Genomic DNA, 23,466 nt, shown 5'->3' on the forward strand with positions numbered 1-23,466 from the left:
AGTAGACCACTTCATGCTATTGCTATTCATTGTGATAGTCGAACAACTATCGACAAGATTAGCAGTAAAAAGTATAATACTAAAGCAAAAAGACATATCCAAGTTAGACTCAAGTCTATAAGGGGTTGAGTGTTGGATAGGATTATAGCTATAGAGTTCATAGGAACTCAGAATAATATAGCGGATCCTTTGACTAAAGTACCAGAACCTGTAGTGGTCCTCAAGTCAAGGTTGGGGATGGGACTGTGAACCCATCATAATTCATCAACAGTGGGAACCCAATACACATGAGAAAAGATCCCTCGAAGTGTATTCAATGTGGTAATAACAAGCTGTAAGGATGAATTGGTAGTACCTTTGCTACGTAGATGATACTGCTGCATCTGAGTCTATCCCCTGTAAACCTAGAAGGTACTGACACTGCTAGAAAAGTAAGAGTGTTAAAACTCTGAATGAGATCAAGTCATTTGACGAGATAGAGGCAGTATATCTCTGGAGATGCCCAGCTAAGCGAATGTAATTATGTGGTCGCAATTAGAGGAGAAAGGGTTATTCCTTGAAGAATTCAATTAACAAGATCGAGATAAAACCATTAATGTCTCAAAGTCGTAGATTAGAACCATAGCCGTTGACTTGTCGTCGTCTATGGAACATGGTTATACTAAACATATCAAGATTCAAGGTGAAACATTCCATCTGAATCCGGTAGCTAATGAAGTAGAGAACTTAGGAGGGTTCAAACCTGGAAGGGTACCGACTCTGAAAAATAAGTCATGATGGGAAAAAACTGATCTCATTCATGTATGGATTTGTGGGGGATTGTTAGAAAAAATTAGATTTTAGATCATAGTTTTATTATATTCTTCATGATAATCATAAAATCTAATGATCGGAAGTTGTTCCATGATATGTGAACTTAAACTTTCATGTAAGGTTTTAAGAATTTTTCATAATGAAATCCATAGAAAATTAGAGTTAAACTTAGTGGCTTGAAAGAGCTTGAAAAGAGAGAATGTGTTTTGTCCCACATTGAAAATAAATAAAGGGGGTATTGGCTTTATATAGTATCACACACATGGGTAGTGTACAACTACTAAGGTGTGTGATGGTGTATTGTGTTCCTGTGTGCTTCATGCGCATATACACACACGCGCGTGCCGCCGCCCCGCCCCGCCACACACCGGACCGGACCGGGTTGGGTCGTGTTGAAGGGCGATGTGGGAGAATATCTCAGCGTCTCGCGTACGCGAGGCGACCTGGGCGAGGATTTTATTTATTTCTGATTTAATATTTTAATTAGAATTTATTTATCACGTATAAATAACTTTGCTTCTTTCAAAAGTTATAACCATTCGAACTCACTTTCAGACTTCGTGCAACTGTCTTGCTGGCTTGCTTTCACTCGAATTTAATGTGATGACTATTGGACATGCCATCTTCTTTCTTGAGCAAATTCCACGGGGAAAGAGTTTCGATAGAATTTAATAAAGGGTTTGTATGTTAACTCCATATCCTTATTATCACTGATTTTAGACAGGTCCTCGTTTCCAAAAAAGTATTTTCATTGAGATCTTTAGCCTTGAGCATGTACCATTTTGAAGCATCCTGGACCTTATTCAACAAAGGATTGACAGATTTAGGCATGATGACCCCTTTTCCCAAATAATTAAGCTTATTCTGGTGTATGTTTTAACAAATCTCATATTGACAGAAAATCAAATTCGATCAATAATAAACTGACTGAAACTAAACAAGGCTACGAGTGCTACCTAAACTTGGGTTGTGTTTGTACCTGGTGATCGGGGATTATGTGGGAAAATAAAATAAAAAGACCCATTGGGGTGGAGGTGTGTATATATACTTGAGTTAGAGACTTCTTTCCAGTTATGATTTGGATTTTGTATCCTCATTTAAAAATTTGAAATGTGTTTGAAATTGGATTTTATCTCAATTGATAATGGAAATCTGAAAGACGCTGCGATTTAATTTAAAATAAATTGATCAAATTATATAAAAAAACATTTATGGAAATTAGAATCATTAAATCAGTACAAGAAATCTCAAATTTAACAAAAAAAGTTGCCAACAAAAATCTATCTGTTAACAATTATCAACTAATTGCCGACCAATTTCAAACTTTTGAAAAGTATACACAACATCAACTGTTTCCAAACTGGTGAGTAATGAAACGTTTCCAACGAAATTTTCTGTTGGCAAAACCAAAAGTTATAACGGAATTACTAATGAATTGCCAACAGATATATAACTATAGAATACTAACACAAAACTAATAGTTTACTAAGGGATTAGTAAAGCAAACCGCATGGTCCCATTTCAGCCCTATTTGTATTCCGTTAGTATTCGGTTAATAACTATGGATACGTTATCTTTGTTTCCTTACTAATCTGTTATGATCGTAGATCATTATTATTTGTTCTATTACCGATCTGTTGCAATTCTATATCGGTCGTGCATATTTTTGTCACTAATCTCTTGTAGAATTTTACTATATATGTCACACCCTAATTAAGTGATTAAGTGATTAGAGTAAATATTCCCAGATACCTCCTTAAGCAATTTTCACCCCAAAAAGCATGACACAATTCTCAGGTGCTTTCCTGGAATCAGTTCTGTTCAAGTCATTGTCAGCCTCGATATCCATCTCGAGCCTGGTCTGTGATTCTGTTCAAGACCAAAGTTCTGCACCCCTTCCTTCGAATGCGATTTTTCGCCATCAGCAACTACATATTTTCCCCTGTTGGCTTCCTCAACTTGTACTCTATTAGCATTATATTCCACATCAATTGCAAAATAAGTGTGAACAGCTGACCCCGTCTCAAAAAGCTCACACTTGAAGAAAATAACTTTGTCCGCTGATCTCAGATCCTTTGCTCGCACAAAATCTTTCCAGCAACTAGATAAGACATAACTGTTACTTCCCTTCCAGACACCATAGCGAAAATTCCAGAGTGTCATCGACTGGTCATAGAAAGCTAGCTTTTGGGAATCGCATGGGAAGCAACTAGCATACATTTTCGGAATCACAAATGTGTAGAGCATACCTACGTCGCTAGCAGTAAGTACCTTTTCAAATAGACAGGTACGTGTACAATCTTGTTGCCTCTGTGCCTGGAAAATATTGACAGACCTGCAAGAAAGGCTACCAGCAATGCAGACTTGTTTCTGAATATTTGGTTCTTGTGCAATGTTGTCTGTCTTTCGCAAGCTTTCATCGACACTATCATATGCCATCTCTGCTTCCTCCTCTGTCTTAAAAATCCCTATGCAAGTCCAGTTATGATTTACAAAAACATGTTCTGCCCAGTTCCCATTCATTAGAGCAACGACTCCCTTAGAACTCGAACTACCGATAGTTTTATCATGCCTTGCACGCTTAGTACATGATTGATTATGACTCAAACTGTTCGAACCTGAAGCTTTGCCGAACATATGTGCTGTGACATTCATGAGATCCTTCATTGTTTACTGCAATCACAGGAAAGTTAGTAAATGAAACAAGCTAATACATTTCATTCCTAAACTATGGAAACCTGCAGAGAAAATGATCTGCAGCAAGTAACTCATATTTAAAGTCCAAACTAGAAACCGGAAAGGAAAAAGATTTGAAGAAAACGCATCCATACTTATGATTTAAAATGAAATATAGAATATAATGTATTTTTTAACATAAGAATAAAAAGAGATCTCATTTAAGTATTTATTAATTAGCTCAACTAAAAAACTACTTTTGGAACTACATTTTGTGCATTCTACATTTCCCAACTCTCTCATCACAGTCACACTCCGGGGAGGATCTAGTAAGGGGCTATGTGGGACATGTGTCACCCTTAAACAAAATTTTATATTTTTGGTAATTAAATTTTTTTATTATTAATTTTTTTGAAAATATATGAAAATATCCTCCGAAAATACAAAGTTATAAATGTGTATTCGCAAAATATAATCGATATATTAGTGGAATTTAATTCCTGGATCTCTCACAGCCAAACTAATACAAGGGGTTCTCATACATCAAACATGCATAGGATGTTTAAAAATTTATGAGAAGAATAAATGTAAAAACTGCCCATGATAGGCACAAATATGCTTTAATCAATACAAGAAATGTCTCCTATTACACAATAGCTATAATTTTGACTACACATTACACATTGGATTTAAAGTAAAATGATCAAATAACCTGGAAGAACACATGACACACAAAACCCCCAGTACACAATCAATAATTAAATCAAATTGGTTCACACATATATATTTAAGACTTAATAAAACCTATAAATATGACAATAAAACTTATAGAAATAGGTATTAAATTCTTCTCAATTTGGTGAGCTCTAAGACAGATCTCTTAGAGGGGCTGGTGCTTATAGTTAATAGCTAATAGTAGGAAAGAGGCCACTAACCAAGAAAAGAATTTAATTATTTTCAAAAAAGGAAAAGAAAAGAATTTAAATGAGATTTGAAATATTTTGTGATTAAATCATTGATGTCAGATTCTTTAAACTAGTCACCAATATTTCAATTCATAGTTATATTGTTCATCCTTATTCCTTAAGGTAAGTGTCTAAATCCAAATATGAGGAATATAGCCATCATGTAATAATGCTCTCCTGATAAAATCTCTTAGTATAAACTAAAAAGCTTATGATTATTTAGAGAGCAGCATGTAGTCACACATAAAACAATTCTATTACTCTAATCTCACATTTATGGCGTATATTCATTTTCGATTTTAAAAAAATCATAACAATTCATGAATTTTAAAAAAATATTTCGTAGATTTTAATTGTTCGTGGATTTTGACAGAATTGATAGAAAAGTCTTGCCGAGTCTTGATGATTTTGGGAATTATTTTAGAAATTCTTCAAAATCTCATGCACTTTACAAATATTTTAAAATATTAAAAATGTACTAGCCAATTCATCAAAATCTACCACTTTTTCAAATAAAAACAAATCCATGAACTTTTGATACCATCGTAATTTGATGGATTTTTAAAATTTTAAATTGAATAGACTCGGATTTTAAATAATTTTTTCCAATCTATATTGAATATCATCAGATTTTAAAAGATTTTTTAAAATTCAAATTAAATACCTTTTGATTTCAAGAATTCAACAAACCACATATGACTTCTTTCAAATTTTAATCCCAAATTTGAATCCCAAGCTTATTTCAAAAATTGTAAAATTTTAGGGGATAATATCTTGTGGTCAAAAATTTTATTAGTTAATATAAACAATTTTTTGTTTATAGTACGGAATATTGGACACATTTAAGCGGTGAGGGTTCATTGGGATTAAAGTCCGTCAAGGCCTAATGGCAAACAACGACCCACCTTGACCCATATCCATTCTAAATTTTTTGATAAACACGCTCTTCATTTACCCTTAAAACATAGAAGAAGGCTTGAAGACCCGAGCTTAGCATTATAATCAGATAAAAACTTTATAGTTAACAGCCTAAATGAATCACCAGTCAAACCTTAACTAGCAAGAGGTATGAAGTACATCTTTTAAATTCAAGAAAATTAAAGGTAATCTATATGTGTTAAAGCTATGGTTAGTGGTACGCTCTCTTGCTTTTCTTTGTTCTTACAGTTTCTCCTAATGCTTTGTTGTGTTAATGGCTTTTCCTTGCTAAATACAATATGTAATCGCCTCTATGTTGCACTAATAGTTAGTATTATTTCCAACAAAATATTCTATATACAACAAAATATATTAAAATTAAATCACACAACAATTATAATACAAGTTAATTACCATATTGAAAATGTATGACCGAATACATTAAAAGTGCCTAAATTTACAATAAACTAAAAATATCTATACGTGATTTAATAATTTTGAGCTCATGTATATATCAAATAATTCATAATTTCAATTAAACGACGAGAAAAAAGAGACTATAAAGTGTGACAATTGTAAGTCTGCTTCGTTCAAAAGTTATAACCATTCGAACTCACTTTCAGACTTCGTGCAACTGTCTTGCAGGCTTGCTTTCACTCCAATTTAATGTGATGACTATTGGATATGCCATCTTCTTTCTTGAGCAAATTCTATGGGGGAAAGAGTTTCGATAGAATTTAATAAAGGGGTTGCATGATAACTCTATATCCTTATTGTCACTGCTTTTAGACAGGTCCTCCTTTCCAAATAAGCATTTTCATTGAGATCTTTAGCCTTGAGCATGTACCATTGTGAAGCATCCTGGACCTTATTCAACAAAGGATTGACATATTTAGGCATGATGACCCCTTTTCCTGAATAATTAGGCTTATACTGGTGTATGTTTTAACAAATCTCGTGTTGACACAAAATCAAATTTGATCAATAATAAACTGACTGAAACTAAACTAGGCTACGAGTGCTACCTAAACTTGGGTTGTGTTTGTACCTGGTGATCGGGGATTAAGTGGGGAAATAGAATAAAAAGGCCCATTGGGGTGGAGGTGTGTATATATACTTGAGTTAAAGACTTCTTTCCAGTTATGATTTGGATTTTGTATCCTCATTTAAAAATTTGAATTATGTTTGAAATTGGATTTTATCTCAACTGATAATCGAAATCTGAAAGACGCTGCGATTTAAGTTTAAAATAAATTGATCAAATTATGGAAAAAACACACTTATGGAAATTGAAATCATTAAATCAGTACAAGAAATCTCAAATTTACCAACAAAAGTTGCCACCAAAAATGTATCTGTTAACAATTATCAACTGATTGCCGACCAATTGCAAACTTTTGAAAAGTATACACAACATCAACTGTTTCAAAACGGGTGAGTAATGAAAGGTTGCCAACGAAATTTTTTGTTGGAAAAACCGAAATGTATAACGGAATTAATAATGAATTGCCAACAGATATATAACTACAGAATACTAACAGAAAACTAATAATTTACTAAGGGATTAGTAAAGCAAACCGCATTGTCCCATTTTAGCCCTACTTGTATTCCGTTAGTAATCGGTTAATAACTAAGGATACGTTATCTTTGTTTCCTTGCTAATCTTTTATGATTGTAGATCAGTTGTATTTGTTCTATTACCAATCTGTTATAATTCTATATCGCTCGTGCAAATTTTTGTCACTAATCTCTTGTAGAATTTTACCATATATGTCACACCCTAATTAATATATGACAACTATAGTATCATATTTGGATAAAAAATACATGCAGACTCGACGATGAATTAAATTACGTTGGTAACCAACTAATTAATTATGAGTCACAGATTAAAGTATTGTTCGAATTATGTGTTCACGTTCTGAAAACAACAATAGAATTTGGAGTTGGTATTTTCATTTTAAGTATATCACACGAAAGTTATTTTAAAAAAAAAAGTATATCACATGAAAGTACATAAACACAATACTCAAAACTTAGTGTTGGTAGATTTTCGATTTACCTTTCAGGTTCAAAACACACTATGAGATACACAAAATTAATATTTTCGATTAAATTTTAATATATGTAATGAACATATATATAATAAAATAAATGTATATTTTTTTTAAAAATAATACATGATTTTATAATAATGTATGTAAATATTTTAATAATTTAATAATAATTATGTTCATAGTCAAGAGAAATCCATAATTTCTCTCGGGCTCATGGCGAATCCTACTAGATCTACGAACAACCCGTGTTTTCTGAACATGATTACTTTTAATATTTTGATGTACATCCTAATCTTAATTCAACTATGGTTCAATGTCATCATGTGATTCTGGATCTTCATCGAAATCTATTATCCTCCCACTGGTTTTTTTAAAAAGTAGTTCTCACTCAAGAAATACAACGGTCTGAGCAACAAACATTTTGTTCTCACAAGGATTATAAAAACTATTCCCTTTAGTCTCACTTGGGTATCCCACAAAAAAACATTTATCTAATTTTGGTCAAAACTTGTCTTTTGACCCACTTTAGTTAGAACTGGATTAAGTGTATATACAATCGGTTCTAAAGCATACCCTGGAAACTGATTGGAAGATCCGATTGACTCATCATCGATCATATCATGTCCAACAAGGTATGGTTTTTCTCCCAGAATCTTGATTTCATTGAGGTGTTCCAAAAGTAGTAAGTCGTTATACAATATCCCACTCCTTCAAGAATCTCTTGAATTTAAGGTTTAAGTGTTCTTCTCCATGATCTGATCGTAAAACTTTTATACTTTCCCATGTTAGCTTTTCTACTTTGGCCTTATGTTCTTTAAACACTTCAAAAGAGTCAGATTTATTCTTTATAAGACATACATATCCATATCTAATAAAGTCATCAGTAAACGGTATGAAGTAGTATAAGCTAGCCCTTACCATTATAAGGATTCTACCACATACATCACATTATATAAGTCGTAATCATTCGGTGACCCTTTCACCTTAGCGGGTAAAAGAATCTTTAGCCTATTTACAAATGAGACAAGGTTCGCATCCTTCGTATAGATTCAAAATCAAACCTTTCCCAGTATTCATCTATATGTAACCGAGAAATGCGTTTCTCATAATATGCCTTAATGACAATGCTAAAAGTAATGTTTTTTTGAGTCATCTTAAAACATATAAATTGTTAACTAATTATACAATATAGAAGCCTTATCACTGAAATAGAATAAAAACTGTTATTTATTTAAATAAAATGAAAAACCTTTCTTCTCCTAAAAAGAAATTGATATAATATCCCCACTAAAGGCGGGCATGTATTAAAAATTTACCAAGTTCTCAACTTCGCCTGATTAGCAAAATTAGGTATGGAGTTACTTCAACTAGAGCAACAACTTTTGCTATAATTCTAATCAATACATAAAGATTGAACATTGATGGTCTTCTTCTTTAGATCTTCTAAATAAGCTTGACAGTTTAACTTTAAATTATCCGGTTATTACCATGGAAGCGAAAAGTATTCGAACATGTGTCATATTCGTATTCGCTCAACAATCCAAACAGAGATTACATAATAACTATTCATACTGTACCACCCTACTTAAACAAGTAGAGGCTACACAAGATAAGTCTTATTTATTAATCGAAGCAAAAACAAGCTAAACTTAATTTATTAAACTAACAGAGGTTTATAATCTTCAAAATAAAGTTCCCTAACAAGATTCAAAATAATATGGAATAGAACATATCCTTGACTTTATTTTGAAGTAGATAAACAAGCTAAAATTTGGGCAGCACTCATCACACCCCAGCTGTACCACTGACTACCTATAAAAAGAAATAAACACGAGTAAGTCAAATGTCCGGTACGAAAATATCATTAAAATGTAAAATAAATGAATGTCTTTGATATAAATAATTAGGTATGAAGGGGAGTAATATGACAGTAAATATTTGAAGTCAAAGAAATAAACTAATCACACAAATCAAACAAATCGTTGAGAACAAGTAATAGACAAATATATAGACAAATACTGTATTAAATATAGCATGTCACACTAGCAAAGTTTTTTTATTTTATATTAGCATGTTCCACAATCCTTTGATATCTACCAAACAATGATTGGAGAACTAACTATGGGAATGATCATACCAGGTAAATTAATCATAGTTAAATCAAGAGCACCATTTTTCTTTACAACAAGGGTCAGTGATGTATGAGATATCCCTTTTTCATTTCCAGCAATCTCATTAGTGGCCTGGTTAATTGCTTTCGCTATATTTGATTCTTCAGTAGAAACCAGTTTTGTAAGATACTCCAACTGAAGATTTGAGTCAGATAGTGCATGATTCTGCAGCCTAATAACAAGAGGGACCATGGTACAATAACCTTGCAAATTTTTTCCGCTAACCAGCTAGAAAGTTAGCTGGCTTTTTCTTTAGTGGCCGAAGAGGTAAGGCTGGAGAGTTAGCTGCTCTTAATACAATTTAGGAGCTCTAGCTGCTTCTTGTTAGATGGTTGCTTTTTTAAATACAACTCTACATATACACACCTGAAAGTTTAAAAGTTAAATTTGAACTAATACCTTTTTGTTCACTAGGGAGTGAGCATGCTACATGTGTGATCCACTGATTAAATTCTGTAGTTTTAATTTATTATGGATTGTCTGTCTATCTTATATTTATCAGTAGACATTAAATCATCTTTGTGTTTTATTCAGTTATATTGGAACCTAATTTCAAACTTTTCACTCTGGTTAATTTTTTTGTATTAGGTTTTGCTATATGGCTAGAGGAGGATTCTTCTATACAGAGGATAACATAGTTGAATTTGGTATAGGTATTAGTGATATTCTATTCTCAAATAGTCAAATAATAAAATTTGTTCACCGGGTAATAAGATTGTAGGTGTGTTAAATTTGTCAATAATTTGAGCTCTGGACACAAGTGATGCATTTTCTTTTCCCCCGGAGATTAAAATTATAATATTTCAAGTCTGTGAGCTGCTACATGTATCAATATTCGGTTTTATTTGCAGTATCCAATTACTCAAAACCATTGCTGAAGTTATATTTATAAGCTAATTATCCATATACATTATTTCTTATTAGCCACTATGTATCTTTAAGTTTGTTGTTAGTCGCCAGTCCCTTTTCTTTTACCATTCTTTTATACCATTGTGTCTATTGTCATGTGACCAAACATTTTATATAATATCATGAAATATGATTTATAGTAAGGTGAAGTTACAGAAACACTATTAGAACAAAGTATATATTTAAAACTAGCTACTGTAAGAATGAGAGATCTACTACCCCTCCAGTTTACTCCAAGACCCAGTTATCTTTTAAAGATTAATATATGTTAAAAATCATATGGATGCATTTCAAGTGTTCATCAAGATGTTTTGGCATTCTACAAATGATGGAACTTAATATGAGATAAAGGAGATGGTTAGAGTTGTTCAAAGACTATGATTGCTCGATTAATTATCATCCCGGTAAAGCGAACGTGGAACGTGGTAGCAGACGCATTGAGTCGGAAGGAAAGGTTGAATGTGTTATCAGTACCTGAAGACATATATAAGGAATTTCAGAAATTGGAATTGGAGATTAAAGTTTGCAAGCCTGAGGAAGCGAAAGTATACAGTATGACTTTCCAACCAGAATTATTTGAGAAAATAAAGAAATGTCAGGAAGATGTAATGGATCAGGATATAAATCGTTTGGTAGGTGAAGAGTTATGCACGCAAAAGGATGATCAAGGTATTCTGAGGTTTTCATCTAGAATTTGGATTCCCCCACTGACGGAGCTGAAAAATGAAATTTTACAGGAGGCACATAATTCAAGGTATTCCATCCATCCAGGGAGTACCAAAATGTACAGAGATTTAAAGAAGAATTATTGGTGGCCAGATATGAAGAGGGAAATCGCGGAATGGATTAGCAAATGCTATACCTGTCAGAGAGTTAAAGCAGAGCATCAGAGACCAAGTGGATTGTTACAACCATTGGAGATTCCAGAGTGTAAATGAGAACATATTGCCATGGATTTCATAGTTGGATTACCAAGGACAAGGGCTAATCATGATGCCATTTAGGTTATAGTGGATAGACTTATCAAGTCAGCTCATTTTCTGCCTATAAATGAAAGATTTTTGCTCGACAAGTTGGTCCATATGTACCTGAAGCAAATTGTAGTTCGTGATGGAGTTCCTGTGTCTATTGTATCTGATCGAGATCTAAGGTTTAATTCAAGATTTTCTGAAGAGTTTTCAAGAATGTTTGGGAACAAGACTGAATATGAGTACGGCCTATCACCCCCAGACGGATGGCCAAAGTGAAAGAATGATCCAGAAAATCGAGGACATGTTACGTGTTTCTGCTATTGATTTCAAAGGAAGTTGGGACGAACATTTACCTCTGGTAGAGTTTGCTTACAATAACAGTTATCATACCAGCATTGGGATGCCACCCTATGAAGCCCTTTATGGACGCAAATGTAGATCTCCAATATATTGGGACGAAGTAGGAGAACGCAAGATACTTGGACCTGAACTGGTACAGCAGACAAAGGAAATTGTTGAAATTATCCAGAAGAGATTGATAGCCGCACAAGATCGTCAGGGGAAATATGCAGATCAGTAAAGGAAAGACATGGAATTTGAAGAAGGAAGCTTGGTATTACTGAAAGTATCACCATGGAAAGGACTAACGAGGTTTGGAAAGAAAGAAAAGCTAAGCCCAAGATATGTCGGACCTTTTGAGATTTTAAAGCACGTTGGCAAAGTAGCTTATGAGTTGGCGTTACCCCCGCACATGGAGCACATTCACAATATTTTTCACGTATCGATGCTCAAGAAATATAATCCAGACTCCAGGCATGTAATAGAATATGAGCCAATAGAGCTTCAGGCATATTTGTCATATGTAGAGAATCCGATAGAGATTCTAGAGGAGAGAGAGAAAGTATTGAGAAATAAAGTGGTAAAGTTAGTAAGAATATTGTGGAGAAACCCAAAGGTTGAAGAGTCAACCTGGGAGTTAGAAAGTGATATGAGAGAAAAGTACCCTCATTTGTTTTCTTAGGAGATTCTGAGGACATAATCCTTTTAAGGGGGGAAGGATGTAATATCCGGGATATATCGTGTATTTATTTTGCTATTAAATAATTATTACGTGTGTTCAGTATCTATTCTGTGAGTTAATAGTTAAATGTTATATGTACTTGGATATTCAAAAAAATAATATTAATTGAGTATTTTAATTTTTATATGTCCAAAATAAAACATAGATAATTGTCATATCTTCCTAATTAATTTTATGTTGATTTATGAATTTATAAGGATCATATGAAATTATAAAATCTTTTTCCGAGTATTTAAAATCTATTTTATAAAAACGGGAACCAATTGACGTCATCCGTTGTTACGTTTTTGGAACCCGAAACTCTTCCGAGAACTCCTTCCTAACCCAATTGTAATATTCCGAGCATATTCCATGTTTCAACTTTTTCGATCCGGCATACGGTTTGTTCTGCGCGGGTCCCGGCGCAACATTTTCGATACAATATTTGTTTCGGTAAATCAATAAAACCCGTATTTTCGATAAACGAGAGCTTTTTATTAAACTATCCCAATTATCACTTCGTAGTACGTGTAACCAGGCACTGAGACCAAGACCGTTGTACAAATTGTACTGATTTGGATAATTATCCCGAAAACCGATACCGTTTGGATCAGTTTTTATAAATAAACGTACCGTTTTATATCCGGAATGGTCCAACGGGATACTAATTTTCCGTAATTATAAATAGGCTTTTTCCGTATTTTATTTCGTATCAAAATCATTTGCAGATAGTTAATTCTATAATTTTCATAGAAAACCCCTAATTACAAAATTGTTCTAAGAATCAAACAGCAAAACGAAGGCGTTACCGATCTCTGTTTTCAAAGCTTGAGTAACCAAAATGAAGGATTTGAAGTGTTCTATCAGATTCTGAGCTTTGTTTCACTGCAGAATCAAAGGTTTATTTTCTAAAAATTTATTTATTTTCGAATTAAATTTATTAAAAATATGAATTTTTGTTCGGATGATTTTTTGTATGATTTGATGTCTTCATGTTGTAGAGCTTGTTTTCCTGATGATTTTGATATATTCTACGTCTGATTTGGAGTTTAATAACATGTTCAAATTTGAGTTTGATTTTCGAATTTTGTAATTAGGGTTTATAACCCGTATGAATGTTCTTAATTGAAATTTGGGGGTTTCTTATTCTAAAATAGATTGATGTTCTGGTATAGTGTATTGTATTCTCTGTGAAATTTGCAATCTAGTCGTACAAGTTTCATGAATCAACGAGGTCTGTGGAGAAGGGAGTTGCATGTGTTTTGAAGTTTACGTCGAACCCGCCGGAAACCGGCGAGTTTCTTGATCAAATTCCGGCCAAGTCTGGGGTTATTGATGAATTTTGATTGCAGATATAGGTTCCTGATGTTATGTAGTTTAATTCTGGAGGTAATGGTGGTGGGAGGATGCCGGAGGTGAATTCTCCAGCCACCCCCGACTTTCCGGTGACTGGAACTGCAAAATTGCAGTTTGTTCCCTGTACTTTTGAAAACGATGAAGTTTGGTCCCCCAGGTTTCCGGACTTTGCAAAAATTGGATTCCTGTTTTAAAAATATTTAAATCATATTTCCTATTTATTTTAATTATAAAAATTCGTTTTTAATTTTTGAAAATTCTAAAAATTAGTATTTTAATTCCGAAAATTATTTTTAATTCAGAAATAAATCTGAATTAATTAGTTAATTAATTTCAGTTAATTTTTAATCGATTAATTGGTCAATTAATTTGGAAATTAATTGATTAATTGATTTAATTAATTATTAATTAATTTTATTTAATTATGTAATTAGATATAATTACTTAAAAATGATTTAAAAATTTCGAAAAATAATTTCGAGCTTTAAAATATTATTCTAAATTATTTCCAAGGCTCGATAATTAGTATAAAATTGTTTCGGAGCTAGAATTGGCCAACCGAACCCTGTTTATTAACCCGAAATTGATCCAACGACCCGTTTTAATTTCGAAAAATGTTTTAAAAATCATTTTAAATACCCGAAAGCCTATTTATGACCCGAGACTTCTTTGTAAATAATATATCATTGAGTACGTGATGTATTATGTGCTATATGTGACTTGTTGATTAACTATCAGTCTATATATTCGGTGTTTACTTGATTATTACATAACTTTCAATCCGTTAATCGGATTTGGGTAAAACGAAGGGTAGATAGAAGTATATGTTGAATAGAACTCTATGAGTCGATTATTGATAGATGTTTAAGATATGTGAGCAGAAGAGACAAGGTGTAGGAAAGGAAAACAGGTAGTTGAGGAACAAGATAATTGTGATTGGAAGCGATAGCAGAATAGTAAGCTAGTACCAGGCAAGTGTTCTGAACTTTCTCGAGATATTGTGGTACTTGATAATCCTGTGATATTGCAAGTGCTTTGAAGCACATAAACCTAAACCCTGATTCCAGTTATTGATCTTGAGCTGTAACCTGATTCTTTCTAGACCATTGATTGTTGTATACCCAAACACGAACCACGAATCTACGATACTACTCCACAAATACATACAAACTAAATACCAAATACTGAACTGAATTACTTATATACTCAATCCATGATATCTTATGCTTTGAAAGACCAAATCCTTGAAACCCTGAAACATTGATTCCTTTGTTATCCAATTCTTTCATTACCCAGCATCCAAGATTTGAAATTACCTTATTGATCCTTACAAGGATTGAAACCCTTTCATTGTTAAACACTCATTGTTGTTAATGATTCTGGTTATTGTTTATTATTTCTTATTCAGTTATTATGTTAGAATTGGATTGTTTTTATAAAATTGTGGACCAGATTCGTGGTCAGACGATATAATGGTCAAGTTAGGCCAATGTGTGCCTTGGATCCAGTAGTTAGAGCAATGCTGTGTGCCTTGCTCGGGGTTAGTACGTGACTGATCAGCATCCTAACCTTGGTTTTTAAATTAAAAGTATAATATCCAATTCTAAATCATAATCCATTGATGATCATTATTCTCAGTTTTGTCATTGTGACTTGCTGAGCTAGTTAGCTCATTTGTGCGATGTTTTTTATATTCTTTCCACCTAAAAAGGAACCAGTTGGTAACAAAGATCCCCAGTCCAGCGCGAGAGCTAGGGGTTCAGGTTGAGAAAGCTGAGCTAGTAGGCTTTTTTTGGAATAATTTAAGTCTGTAAAAGTTTGTAATAAAGTTTAATACTCAGTTTGAGTTTGAATGATTGGGATTTGAATGGTATGTAATATAAGTAGATGTGTGGCTTGTGTGCATACTTTAGCCTGTTGCGATCCGTCGTAGTTGGTAAATAGGGTCACTGCATATTATTGTTATCTTTATTATTGTTATAAGCAGGTTATAAATAAGGTATGTGTATGTGTGTGGACCCCAAACTTCTGACCCGGGTTTGGAGGGCGCCACAAGCATGCTACATGTGTGATCCACTGATTAAATTTTATAGTTTTGATTTATTATGGACTATCTGTCTATCTTATATTTATCAAAAGACATTAAATCATCTTTGTGTTTTCTTCAGTTATATTGGAACCTAATTTCAAACTTTTCACTCAGTTAATTTTTCTGTATCAGGTTTTGCTATATGGCTAGAGGAGGATTCTGCTATACAGAGGATAACAAGGTATTAGTGATATTGTATTCTCAAATAGTCAAATAATAAAATTTGTTCACCGGGTAATAAGATTGTAGGTGTGTTAAATTTGTCAATAATTTGAGCTCTGGACACAAGTGATGCATTTTCTTTTCCCCGGGAGATTAAAATTATAATATTTCAAGTCTGTGAGCTGCTACATGTATCAATATTCGGTTTTATTTGCAGTATCCCATTACTCAAAACCATTGCTGAAGTTATATTTATAAGCTGATTATCCATACACATAATTTCTTATTAGCCACTATGTATCTTTAAGTTTGTTGTTAGTCGCCAGTCCTTTTTCTTTTCCCATTCTTTTATACCATTGCGTCTATTGACATGTGACCAAACATTTTATATAATATCATGAAATGTGATTTATAGTAAGGTGAAGTTACAGAAACACTAGTAGAACAAAGTAGAAGGCTTGAAGGCCAACTTTATAGTTAACAGCCGAAATGAATCACGGGTCAAACCTTAACTAGCAAGAGGTATGAAGTACTTTTTTTAAATTCACGAAAATCAAAGGTAATATATATGTGTTAAAGCTATGGTTACTGCTACGCTCTCTTACTTTTCTTTGTTCTTAAAGTTTCTGACTTGCATGCTGTTTACCTAATGCTTCATTGCGTTAACTGTTATCTTGGTCTTTCCCTGCTAAATACAATATATAATTGGCTTTATGTTGCTCTAATAGTTAGTATTATTTCCAACAAAATATTCTATATACAATAAAATTTATTAAAATTAAATCACACAACAATTATAATACAAGTTAATTACCATATTGAAAATGTATGACCGAATACATTAAAAGTGCCTAAATTTACAACAAAGTAAAAATATCTATACGTGATTTGGTAATTTTGAGCTCATGTATATATCAAATAATTCATAATTTCAAATAAACGACGAGAAAAAAGAAACTATCAAGTGTGACAATTGTAAGTCTGCTTCGTTCAAAAGTTATAACCATTCGAACTCACTTTCAGACTTCATGCAACTGTCTTGATGGCTTGCTTTCACTCCAATTTAATGTGATGACTATTGGACATGCCATCTTCTTCCTTGAGCAAATTCCACGAGGGAAAGACTTTCGATAGAATTTAATAAAGGGTTTGCATGTTAACTCCGTATCCTTATTGTCACTAATTTTAGACAGGTCCTCGTTTCCAAATAAGTATTTTCATTGAGATCTTTAGCCTTGAGCATGTACCATTGTGAAGCATCTTACACCTTATTCAACAAAGGATTGACAGATTTCGGCATGATGACCCCTTTTCCCCAATAATTAGGCTTATACTGGTGTATGTTTTAACAAATCTCGTATTGACAGAAAATCAAATTTGATCAATAATAAACTGACTGAAACTAAACTAGGCTACGAGTGCTACCTAAACTTGGGTTGTGTTTGTACCTGGTGATCAGGGATTAAGTGGGGAAATAGAATAAAAAGACCCATTGGGGTGGAGGTGTGTATATATACTTGAGTTAGAGACTTCTTTCTAGTTATGATTTGGATTTTGTATCCTTATTTAAAAATTTGAAATGTGTTTGAAATTGGATTTTATCTCAACTGATAATGAAAATCCGAAAAAGGTTGCGATTTAAGTTTAAAATAAATTGATCAAATTATAGAAAAAACATACATATGGAAATTAGAATAATTAAATCAGTACAAGAAATCTTAAATTTATCAAAAAAAGTTACCAACAAAAATCTATCTGTTAATAATTATCAACTGATTGCCGACCAATTGCAAACTTTTGAAAAGTATACACAACATCAACTATTTCAAAATGGGCGAGTAATGAAAAGTTGCCAACGAAATTTTCTGTTGGCAAAACTAAAAGTTATAACGGAATTAATAATGAATTGCCAACAAATATATAACTATAGAATACTAACAGAAAACTAATAATTTACTAAGGGATTAGTAAAGGAAACCGCATTGTCCCATTTCAGCCCTACTTGTATTCTGTTAGTAATCAGTTAATAACTATGGATATGTTATCTTTGTTTTCTTGCTAATCTGTTATGATTAGTCGATCAGCTGTATTTGTTCTATTACCAATCTATTGCAATTCTATATCGCTCGTGCATATTTTTGTCACTAATCTCTTGTAGAATTTTACCATATATGTCACACCCTAATTAATATACGACAACGATAATATCATATTTGGATAAAAAATACATGCAGACTCGACGATGAATTAAATTATGTCGGTAACCAACTAATTAATTATTAGTCATGGATTAAAATATTGTTCGAATTATGTGTTCACGTTCTGAAAATGAGAAGAAAATTTGGTGTTGGTATTTGTATTTTAAGTATATCACACGAAAGTACATAAACATAATACTCAAAACTTAGTGTCGGTAGACTTTGTGTTTACCTTTCAGGTTCAAAACATACTATGAGAATTGAAACCCTTATTGATCCTTACAAGGATTGAAACCCTTTCATTACCCAACATCCAAGCTTTGAAATTACCTTATTGATCCTTACAAGGATTGAAACCCTTTCATTGTTAAACACTCATTGTTGTTAATGATTCTGGTTATTGTTTATTATTGCTTATTCAGTTATTATGTTAGAATTTGATTGTTTTTATAAACTTGTGGACCAGATTCGTGGTCAGACCATATAATGGTCAAGTTAGGCCAATATGTACCTTGGATCCAGTAGTTAGAGCAATGCTGTGTGCCTTGCTCGGGGTTAGTGCGTGACTGATCAGCAACCTACCCTTGGTTTTTTAATTAAAAGTATAATATCCAATTCTAAATCATAATCCATTGTTCACTTGATATCATAATCATGTTCTATTGATGATCATTATTCTCAATTTTGTCATTGTGACTTGCTGAGCTAGTTAGCTCATTTGTGCGATGTTGTTTATATTCTTTCCAGCTAAAAAGGAACCAGTTGGTAACGAGGATCCCCAGTCCAGCGCGAGAGTTAGGGGTTCAGGTTGAGAAAGCGGAGCTAGTAGGCTTCTTTTGGAATAATTTAAGTCTGTAAAAGTTTGTAATAAAGTTTAATACTCAGTTTGAGTTTGAATGATTGGGATTTTAACGGTATGTAATATAAGTAGATGTGTGGCTTGTGTGCATACTTTAGCCTGTTGCGATCCGTGGTAGTTGGTAAATAGGGTCACTGCATATTATTGTTATCTTTATTATTGTTATAAGCAGGTTATAAATAAGGTATGCGTATATGTGTGTGGACCCCAAACTTCTGACCCGGGTTTGGAGGGCACCACAAGCATGCTACATGTGTGGTCCACTGATTAAATTTTGTAGTTTTGATTTATTATGGATTGTCTGTCTATCTTATATTTATCAGTAGATATTAAATCATCTTTGTGTTTTCTTCAGTTATATTGGAACCTAATTTCAAACTTTTCACTTAGTTAATTTTTCTGTATCAGGTTTTGCTATATGGCTAGAGGAGGATTCTGCTATACAGAGGATAACAAGGTATAAGTGATATTGTATTCTCAAATAGTCAAATAATAAAATTTGTTCCCCGTGTAATAAGATTGTAGGTGTGTTAAATTTGGCAATAATTTGAGCTCTGGACACAAGTGATGCATTTTCTTTTCCCCGGGAGATTAAAATTATAATATTTCAAGTCTGTGAGCTGCTACATGTATCAATATTCGGTTTTATTTGCAGTATCCAATTACTCAAAACCATTGCTGAAGTTATATTTATAAGCTGCTATCCATAAACATAATTTCTTATTAGCCACTATGTATCTTTAAGTTTGTTGTCAGTCGTCAGTCCTTTTTCTTTTACCATTCTTTTATACCATTGTGTCTATTGACATGTGACCAAACATTTTATATAATATCATGAAATATGATTTATAGTAAGGTGAAGTTACAGAAACACTAGTAGAACAAAGTATATAATTAAAACTAGCTACTGTAAGAATGAGAGATCTTTTACCCCTCCAGTTTACTCCGAGACCCAATTATCTTTTAAAGATTAATATATGTTAAAAATAATATGGATGCATTTCAAGTGTTCATCAAGATGTTTTGGCGTTCTACAAATGATGGTGAAGATGTAGATGGTTTGCCCAATGAAGGTGTTGAAATTACGTTCTTTCATCTAGTAAGGTTTTAAATTATACTGATAGATAACCGATTTGATATCACTCGAAATGGAATTGTATTAAATGAAGGAGTTAGATGTCGAGGCTCATAGAGACCCAATTGATAAGTCTCAGCCTGATCCAAGTGCTGTGGAGAGTTCTGCAGAGGAGGAATTTACAGGGCTTTCGGATCTTTATTGGGTATATGCTATATATCTCTATTACTTTTTTTAATGAAATCATATTATCATCTAACATAAACTTTTTATTAATTCTATTTTATATATCAAATGTTCCGTAGTAATGATTGATATTGTTTATTTTTATTACAGTCTAAATTATCGGCACCATTAGAACCAGACGTACACATTATCGGCTTGCAGGGTTGATTTGCTGATCTTTGGTTTGATCATGCAGAAGTCAGACTCTTCTTTAGTTTTTTGAAATTGGGTTGATTGGCTAAATTGGATGGAGTTGTCGGAATTTATGAATAGGGTATTTAAAAATTAGTATAGTATGAGTTGGCTAATGGAATGCTTGTATTTTATTTAAAATGCATGTATAGTATGGTATGAGTAATATTTTGGTATTAGACTTGTAATTTGGATGAGTACCTTTTTATTTCTGTTTGGATATTTTTGTACCAGGATGGCCTGCAATTTACAGAACATTGACATCACAATGGTACATATAAACCGATGTAAAAAATGTATAAAAGATATCATGCAAAATAATATTAAATGAAAAAGAATTAAAAAAAAATTTGAAATAGTCATTTGACAATGGTTCTGAAAAGAAACTCAATGTATTTTAAGTCAAATAACATCGGTTAGAGGAATTGGCTGATGTTAAACAAAAAGATTTAACATCGGTTTTGTGAAGAAAACCAATGTCTTATCCATCATTTCAAATCAGGGGGCTAATTTAAACAATATCTGATCAAATATTTCACATCGGGCAACTAATTTAACCGATGTCTGATCTAGCATCTCACATCGGTTTGTTCGAAAGAATTTAAATTAATGGCTTTTAGAGCTTGTTGATTTCATGTTCTAATGGATAAATACCTCGTAATATACTCATATTCACCTAGAAATACTGTAATATAAGCTTAAATTTGTTGCAAAGACATCACATTTAATCTTAAAACCGATATATAGCACTATAATAGGCATCGACTGTTAACTGATGTCAAAGGCTGATGATATTTAACATCATACGCGAAGACATCGGTTCAGATTTTTGTTAACATCAGTTCTAAACCGATGTCTGATCCCCTATTTCTAGTAGTGCAAGTCTATTCATGGCTTGAAACAAGCTCCCAAGGATTGACATAAAAAGTTTGATGAAACTGTGTTGCCATTCAGTTATATGGTTAATGAAAGTGACAAGTGTGTCTACACCAAAGTTAAAGGTAGTGAGTGTGGTATCCTGTGCCTATATATGGATGACATCTTATTATTTGGAACCAATATTGAGATTATTAACAAGATAAAAGAATTCTTGAAAAGGCATTTTGAAATGAAGGATATGGGTGAGGCTAGTGTAATTCTTGGAATCAAACTGATTCAGTCAGCTGAGGGAATAACCTTAACTCAATCTCATTATATAGAGAAATCTATACTTCAGAAATATGGTTATTCACAATGTAGAATCACTAGTACACCCTATGATCCTAAAGTTGCCTTTGTCAAGAATACTTCAGGAGTTCCTGTGTCTCAATTAAGGTATTCTCAGATTATTGGGAGCTTGCAGTACCTTGCTAACTGTACTAGACCAAATATTTCAAATTTTGTGTCTCATTTGGCTAGATATATAAGTTGTCCAAATAGAACTCATTGAGATGCTCTTGATAGAGTACTTAGATATCTAAAAGGCACAATGTACCTTAGTTTAAACTACATGAGATTTCCTGGTGTGCTTGAAGGGTATAGTGATACAAGTTGGATAGCTAAGAAGTCTGGTTCCAATGGAGTGACTGGATATGTGTTCACCTTGGCAGGTGGAGCAATATCCTGGAAGTCAAGCAGACAGACTATAGTGACTCAATCTACATTTGAGGATGAGTTGTGTACACTAGATGCCACGGGGATGGAGGCTGAATGGTTACACGGACTTATGTCTGCGATACCTGTAGTAAGTAGACCACTTCATGCTATTGCTATTCATTGTGATAGTCGAACAACTATCGACAAGATTAGCAGTAAAAAGTATAATACTAAAGCAAAAAGACATATCCAAGTTAGACTCAAGTCTATAAGGGGTTTAGTGTTGGATAGGATTATAGCTATAGAGTTCATAGGAACTCAGAATAATATAGCGGATCCTTTGACTAAAGTACCAGAACCTGCAGTGGTCCTCAAGTCAAGGTTGGGGATGAGACTGTGAACCCATCATAATTCATCAACAGTGGGAACCCAATACACATGAGAAGAGATCCCTCGAAGTGTATTCAATGTGGTAATAACAAGCTGTAAGGATGAATTGGTAGTACCTTTGCTACGTAGATGATACTGCTGCATCTGAGTCTATCCCCTGTAAACCTAGAAGGTACTGACACTGCTAGAAAAGTAAGAGTGTTAAAACTTTGAATGAGATCAAGTCATTTGACGAGATAGAGGCAGTATATCTCTGGAGATGCCCAGCTAAGCGAATGTAATTATGTGGTCGCAATTAGAAGAGAAAGGGTTATTCCTTGAAGAATTCAATTAACAAGATCGAGATAAAACCATTAATATCTCAAAGTCGTAGATTAGAACCATAGTCGTTGACTTGTCGTCGTCTATGGAACATGGTTATACTAAACATATCAAGATTCAAGGTGAAACATTCCATCTGAATCTGGTAGCTAATGAAGTAGAGAACTTAGGAGGGTTCAAACCTGGAAGGGTACCGACTCTGAAAAATAAGTCATGATGGGAAAAAACTGATCTCATTCCTGTATGGATTTGTGGGGGATTGTTAGAAAAAATTAGATTTTAGATCATAGTTTTATTATATTCTTCATGATAATCATAAAATCTAATGATCGGAAGTTGTTCCATGATATGTGAACTTAAACTTTCATGTAAGGTTTTAAGAATTTTTCATAATGAAATCCATAGAAAATTAGAGTTAAACTTAGTGGCTTGAAAGAGCTTGAAAAGAGAGAATGTGTTTTGTCCCACATTGAAAATAAATAAA

General features: G+C 33.1%; 1 protein-coding gene across 1 annotated transcript; it reads right to left on the reverse strand.

Moving 5' to 3' along the window:
* Positions 1-2,634: 2,634 nt before the first annotated feature.
* On the reverse strand, positions 2,635-3,480 carry LOC141661269 (AP2/ERF and B3 domain-containing transcription factor At1g51120-like). The gene has a single exon (XM_074468253.1). The coding sequence runs from the start codon at positions 3,478-3,480 to the stop codon at positions 2,635-2,637; it is 846 nt and encodes a 281-aa protein (XP_074324354.1).
* Between the last annotated feature and the right edge of the window lie 19,986 nt (positions 3,481-23,466).

This window comes from Apium graveolens, chromosome 5 (genome assembly GCF_009905375.1).
Source record: "Apium graveolens cultivar Ventura chromosome 5, ASM990537v1, whole genome shotgun sequence".
In the NCBI taxonomy this organism is placed as follows: Eukaryota; Viridiplantae; Streptophyta; class Magnoliopsida; order Apiales; family Apiaceae; genus Apium; species Apium graveolens.

What these genes read in the sequence shown, in the direction of transcription:
- LOC141661269 (XM_074468253.1), bottom strand. Translation starts at nt 3,480, where the DNA reads ATGAAGGATCTCATGAATGTCACAGCACATATGTTCGGCAAAGCTTCA.